This window comes from Bison bison, unplaced genomic scaffold (assembly GCF_000754665.1).
Source record: "Bison bison bison isolate TAMUID 2011002044 unplaced genomic scaffold, Bison_UMD1.0 scf7180017864331, whole genome shotgun sequence".
Lineage (NCBI taxonomy): Eukaryota > Metazoa > Chordata > Mammalia > Artiodactyla > Bovidae > Bison > Bison bison.
In genome coordinates this window covers 5,257,334-5,264,684 of record NW_011494903.1, presented here as the reverse complement: position 1 = coordinate 5,264,684, position 7,351 = coordinate 5,257,334, and the positions used below count along the sequence as shown (strand labels likewise).

General features: G+C 38.8%; 1 protein-coding gene across 2 annotated transcripts in view; it reads left to right on the top strand.

Annotated features, from left to right (window-relative positions):
* WDR70 (WD repeat domain 70) overlaps positions 1-7,351 on the top strand; it is a 280,280-nt gene that overhangs the window by 81,954 nt on the left and 190,975 nt on the right. For both annotated transcript variants that reach the window (XM_010853759.1, XM_010853760.1), the window contains exon 8: positions 3,730-3,883. In XM_010853759.1, the coding sequence (XP_010852061.1) occupies positions 3,730-3,883 (154 nt within the window). The remainder of the gene's footprint in view (positions 1-3,729; positions 3,884-7,351) is intronic.

Below are 7,351 nucleotides of genomic sequence, written 5' to 3'. Positions count from 1 at the left end.
GCACTCATCTCACACACTAGTAAAGTAATGCTCAAAATTCTCCAAGCCAGGCTTCAGCAATATGTGAGCTGTGAACTTCCTGATGTTCAAGCTGGTTTTAGAAAAGAATCAAATTGCCAACATCCGCTGGATCATGGAAAAAGCAAGAGAGTTCCAGAAAAACATCTACTTCTGCTTTATTGACTATGCCAAAGCCTTTGACTGTGTGGATCACAATAAACTGTGGAAAATTCTGAAAGAGATGGGAATACCAGACCACCTGATCTGCCTCTTGAGAAATTTGTGTGCAGGTCAGGAAGCAACAGTTAGAACTGGACATGGAACAACAGACTGGTTCCAAATAGAAAAAGGAGTTTGTCAAGGCTGTATATTGTCACCCTGTTATTAATAATAGTTATTTATAATTCTATGGCTTGGCCTAGGCGTTCAGTATCTGGTTCTCCCAATTTCTGTGAACCTAAATAATAAATTCTTTCCTCTCATTAACCTCTAGCTGAAATTTAGCACTTCCTTTAATTGTGAAAGTAGACAACAAAATCACAGGTATTTTCGTAACACATTACCATTCTTACAGATGCTTCCTTGGTTACTCAGATGGTGAAGAATCTGCCTGCAGTGCGGGAGACTCGGTTTTGATCCCTGGGTGGGGAAGATCCCCTGGAGAAGGGAATAGCTACCCACTCCAGTATCCTTGCCTGGAGATTTCCATGGACAGAGGCTATAGTCCATGGGGTTGCAAAGAGTTGGACATGACTGAGGGACTAACATTTCACTTTCACTTTCATGCTCATCACTGCTTTGAAATTACAGTAGTTATTAGACCTGCCTCTAGGCATAGTTACTTGATACGTTAGTCTAGAAGCTCACATATTATGTCACAAATTAAAAAAAATATTTTTATAGTTCTTTAAAAATGATTTCCATGGTGTGTGTGGTGTATTTTTTTAAATGTGTTTAAAAAACGTGCTAAGAAGGGCCCCGTAGACCTCAGACTATGAAATGGTCCAGGCACAAAAAAGTGGTTCTGTACAGTGTAGGTCAGATTGTGTCATTTCTCACCTCAAAATGCTCTGCTGGATTTCCTCTCATTTCTTCCAAAGAGAGTGAAACCAAGGTCCTTTTGGTGGCTTACATGGCTCTCTGCACCAGCCTACTTGCTGCCTTCTGACCTTGTCTCCAACTTCGGTTTTTTTTGCTCTCTTTGTTACAGCCACATTGGCAATATTCCAAGTATTATTTTGCTGCAGATCCTTTCTAGTAATTTCCTGATAATATCTATGTAACTTACTCCCTCAGTTACCTGATAGACACTTCAGTCATTTACTTCCTGACCACTCGATTTAAAACATTTATTCTTGCTCCCTTGGTACCTACTCTGCCTTCCCCACTGTTTTTCCCTGTACACTTATTGTAATTTTTCATATTTTCCATGTCAATTAGCCTAGTATTGATTTTGGGTGGGGGCTTACCATAGTCCTGTTGCTGGCAGGTTGGCCCTTCAGCAGTAGTTAGGTTAACTTCGAGAGCTGTTGTCCTTCCCGTGCATGACTTGCATCCCTTCTACCACCACCCCTGGTTCACTTATGAGCCTACTGCATTCAGAGTAGAGTGGATGATGACAAAAGCTAGCTAATTGAACTGGCCAACTCACTTTGTCTGCCTGGTTGTTCATTGCCTCTTTTAAGTTTGATGCGTTCTGGGATTAACATGTGATACAAAGAGCTTCATTTTTGATTTCTACTTTTGTTTGTCTGTCTACATGGGTCATCCCCATATCTTCTTTTCACTGTCTCCTGATCTTTTCTACCTTTTACCTCTCATTTCCTGGAGAGCTTGTCTAACCAATGTAGTTGATACATTTTACTCATCCGATATAGTTAACATGCTATCATGGAGATCTGGGACCAGCATGAATTTTTTTGTATTGTCCAGGACATCCAGGTCCCTTGGGACTATATTAAGACAGAGGACTAGAAAATTAACATAGCTCTGGTTCAAGCATGTAAATGTATGCTGCTGTTGATTTACATGTGAATGTCCAGTGCTTTTGGTCTTCCTTCCTAATAGAGGTAGAAACACCTGCTTTGCAGGATCAGTGACTGCACAGCACTTACCTGAGAGAGCAATAACCCTGTCTTTAAGTGCTGTCAGATAGACCCTCCAGCTTCCCCACTATAGTCTTTAGTTGGTGATGACCATCCTCAGCCTTTCGTTTACTTTTTCCATTGTATTTACTGCTCCTAGCAATAGCTGCCTAGTTCCATAGTCCTTTCAATTAATTCTTTTCCTGTACTCTCATATGCCTGAAATATTGCACCAGCCAGTGCCTTCCCTCTCACCAACAGTTTTAGCAATGCAGTTGCACTGCTACAGCCCATCAGGGACTAGGTGCCACCAGAGAAGGGGTCCTCATTGCTAACCAGTCCATGATCGACATCACTCTAAAATCTTATTTTGGAATAGCTCCTTAGGTCTACTTTTGATATCAACCCTCTCAGGTTTGATTCTCCCAAGACACACTTTGAAGCTTCAGGATTTGCATGTAGAAGGTTTGTTGAGGAGTGCTTCTGGAATGAGCCTCTGAGAGAAAAGCTGTGAGGAAAACAGCATTAGGAAGATGGAGGAACTGAATTGCCAGGTGGTTGCAACAGCAACTTCAGCTGATTTCCACAGAGAGATCTGAAGCTGGAATAACCCTTCTGGGGTATTCCCAGTTGAACCAGAGGGCTGGGCCATTTTACCGTACATTGACCAGTCCTTAAATGTGGGCTGCTTTGGGATAGTAACATAAACTTGGATGAGGGAGTTCTCTGCAACTCAGAAAAATTCCTGAGACTTCAGTTGTAAGCCACCAGCAGGCCAAATCCTGGAAGCTGGTGAATGAGTACTTCAGTCCTGAAAGGATTGATGTGGGTGGTCACCACAGCGTCCACTATAGCCACAATGGCAGGATCACTTTCAGTGGGGTGGTGAGGGTGAAAAGGATACTCTTTGTGTGTGTATGTGTATGCTCAGTTGTGTCCAACTCTTTGTGACTCATGGACTGTAGCCTGCCAGGCTCCTCTCGCCTTGGAATTTTCCAGGCAAGAATACTGGAGTGGGTTACCATGCCCTTCTCCAGGGGATCTTCCTGACCCAGGGATTGAACTCACGTCTCTTGTATCTCCTGGATTGCACTAGCGCCACCTGGGTGCTAGAGAAATAAGGGAGGAGATGAAAACTTGTTTAGATAGCTTAGCTGAGAAGGGGAGGAGAGAGAGGTTAGTCATAGGTTCCTGAGGAGATTGGAAGGGGTGGGATCCAGAATATAGGTAGTAGATATGCCTTGGGCAGGAAGAGGTTCATTTTCATCATTGTAATCAAAGAGAAGAAGCAAGAGAAGAGTTCAGAAGCAAATACATTTATAACAGTAATGAGAGCACACCAGGCAGTCCTTATATGTGTCTTCTGGGACAAATCAGGAAGAATCAAGAACTGGAGAGGGGAGTTGTTTGAGCTGAAGATTTAAAGTGAGTAGAGAAGTTTTTAATAGATTGCTGTGGAGAGTGGGAGGAGAGCTTAATAGGATAGCCACTGGTGGTGAGGGCCCTTTTGAGGTTGATGCTCCTGATTTTATAAATTGTCAATTTGTATAGTTGAATGACTTTTTTTTTTCTGACAGTGCTTAATGAATGAAAGTATAAACATACTCTGTGTCTTACCAGAATTTTTTTTTTTTTTTTTGCATAGCCATCAGATCAAGTCATTACAGTACAGTAACACGGGAGACATGATACTTGTCGTATCTGGAAGCTCTCAGGCCAAAGTGATTGACAGAGATGGTTTTGAAGTAATGGAATGTATAAAAGGAGACCAGTATATTGTGGATATGGCCAATACCAAAGTAAGTGTGACCCAGAATATTTTAGTGAATTTAATTAATTCCATGCACATTTACTCACAGCTTATTGTTGCTGCCATAATTTCTGCTATAAATTAATACAGTGTATTTCAAACTGCCCTCTGCTGAAGTCTACTGAAATACCCCTCAGTCCTACTGAGGCTTGCAGTCTCATGCCTTTCCTTTTGTTTATTGGCTGTTCATTGAGTGTCCAGTGTGTGTTAGATGGTTCAAACAGCATTCAGATATAACTTAAACATAACACTATATGCAATTGTATTGAAATGGTGGCTTGAATAGTGGTCTTTTTCCCTTCATGTATTCCACTAGAGTTTCTCTCCCCTCATCTTAAAATCACCTCCCTAAAGATTCTACCAAAGATGTTTTTTTTAGGGTGATGGTGATAAGGAAATAAAGCAGATGGTGCTCCAGATCAGCCTCTCTGTCTTACACGCAAATCGTTCTGTTTTTATCTGTTTGATTTGAAGCTTTTTGGGCATCCCAAACTTTATTTAAACAGTGAGTTTGTAGAAATGAAAGCTTTAAAAACTCTTATTTAACTTATTCTTTTTTAGTTTATGGTTACCACAGACAATTTTTCTTTAAAAATAGTGAGGAAAAGATGTTTTTTTTTGCTAGTTTGTAAGCTCTTACTAATGATTTCAGCTGTTCAGGGCTTCTTACATTATAAAAACTAAGACTTTATCAACTTAGGTTTTAGCCAAGAAAGTTTCAAGAAGAAAGGGATCTGGTGGTTCTGTATCTGGCTATTTCTGCGGTTTCAGTTTCACACACATGCACGTACACGCATGTGGGCTTATTTTGTGGCTCAGTGGGAAAGAATCCACCTGCAGCTCAGGAGTCGCAGGAGACACAGATTCAATCCCTAGATTGGGAAGATCCCCTGGAGAAGGACATGGCAACCCCACTCTAGTATTCTTGCATGGAATATCCCAGGGACAGAGGAGCCTGGAGGGCTACAGTCCATAGTCTCACAGAGTCGGACACGACTGAGTGACTTAGCATGCAGGCACATGCATAGGTGGCTCAGTGGTAAAGAATCTGCCTGCAAAGCAAGAAATGTGGGTTCTACTCCTGGGTCAAGAAGATCCCCTGAAGAAGGAAATGGCAACCAAGTCCAGTATTCTTGCCTAGAAAATCCCATGGACTGAAACCTGGTGAGCTACATAGAGTCCATGCGGTCAAAAGGGTCAGGCATGACTTAGTGACTGAACATATATATATACACATACACACACATACACATATATGTGTATATATATAAAAGTATATACATATATATAGTACATAGAGTAAGATTATTCAGAAAGTAGAGTGAAGGTAGGTAAATCTATGTAGATATATAGGAAATTAAAATATTAAGTTAATTACCAATATGTGAAAAACAACTATATATTATAACTTAATACTGTAACTCTCCCAATCTTGTCTAATGTTATCTCTATTTTGATTTCAAAATCATGGTTAATACTTACTCTCTCCATTTCTCAGAAGCAAATATAATTGACTATTTATTTAGGAAATACTATTTTTAGCTTAATTGTACTTGAGTGATGGGTTTTAGAAATGCAAGTATTATTATTTGAAGGGAGCAGATTTCATGGGACACTTTTTCTTAACTTTTAAAACTTTTTTCTGATTCAAAGAGTAATTAATAACTTGTGGCTTTACTGGTAAGTTCAACCAATAGAGCATTAAAAGAAACTATTAAATATATCTGATCTGTTATGATAAAATATTGTGTACTTCAAATATAAACAGGCCTTTCTAATTATGTTATTAAACTGTTATATTGTTAGATTTTTATCTCTTTATATCTTTATGTGAATGTATGTATTTTTTGGGGGGTATACTTCTAGTGGTGTGTGAGTGTATATATATGTGTATATATATTTCTGCTACATACTACATTACAGGGAGAGTATTTATATTTATACCTTTAAAAACTAGTTTATTGAGTTTTTAACAGTAATTTTTATTGACTGTTACAAATTTGAAAAGGAAAAATTACTCATAATTTTACAACCCAAATATAATCACAATTAAGATTTCAGTTTTTGTATACCTTTTTTCCTTTATGCATCTGAGAAACATTTTTTTCTGATCACACGAGAACCTTTACATAAGGTATTGTTTGGAGCTAGTCAAGTGGAATGCGAGGCCTCAGAGTGGGAGTGAGGGGCAGGGGGCCTCCTTCAGCCACAGAGATTCCAGTTTTGTCTGTTTTCTGTATTGAAGCTCTTTATAAGATATTCTTTGAAAATCAGGTTCTGTTGTTTCTTTAAAATATGAAGATCACTGATCTCATATTTATTGCTTATATTATCTGAGAAAATGGGACATTACTTCTTCAGGTTTAAATCATTAGGAAGGTAGGACAAGGATAAACAAAAATCAACCCTTAAACCATTCAAAAGCATACCTTAAAAACTGTAGTTATATTATCATCTAAAACTCATTTATTCTAAACCAGAATTTTAGTATATTACTTCCAGTCGGAGAGTGTTTTTCTTTTCTTTTTCTTTTGGCCCTCCACAGCATGTGGGATATTACTTCTCTGACTAGGGATTGAACCCAGGCCTCTGCAGAGGAAGTGCAGAGTCTTAACCAGTGGACCACCAGGGAAGTCCCAGAGAATGTTTTTCTCTATTCTTTTAAACTCGTAGACCCATACTTTACCTTCAGCCATTTAAAACGGTTCTGTGCCATTTATTTCATAATTACTTGGCTAAAGTGGGAGAGGACAGGCTCAGGGGACCCTTTAACGTTTGGACATTTTAGTGGGCCATTTCTCTATGATTGTACTTTAATTACGGAGATTAGAAGTTTTATAAGGAATTTTGGAGAAAAGGTACTTTCAAATGCTTTATTTATGTTTGAATAGTACATGTAGTTATTCTGATATAAAACCTCTCCAAAAAATTGCCCTTATTATTTGGAAATGAAATATTTTAGTCATGTCCTTTTAATGGTAAATATTGTTTCTTAGGAGTAAAATATTATAAACTGTGAATTTTAGGTATATTTTATTTCCTCAAGCAGTTGTAACTGGTGGTTTTAACTGCAAGTATAACTCTAAAAAGTGAATTCATTTAAAATACATTGTGTTTCTTTCCAAATTCTGAATATTTACAGAGCGTTTTCTCTAATAGAAACTCCATAACACTGGTTTCTATCCTTTTGACATATCCCCATCATTTCGGGGGTACTTTCTTACATTCTGGCACAACAAAATGTTCCTGGCTCACCTTTTACTATTCTGTTCTGATTTTTCTAGCATTCCATGGTTCTCTTGAACTGAAAATTCTATTTACAAATCAAGATCTAGGGCACTGCTTATGTTCATTGTTCAGTTCAGTTCAGTCGCTCAGTCGTGTCCGACTCTTTGCGACCCCATGAATCACAGCATGCCAGGCCTCCCTGTCCATCACCAACTCCCGGAGATGTATC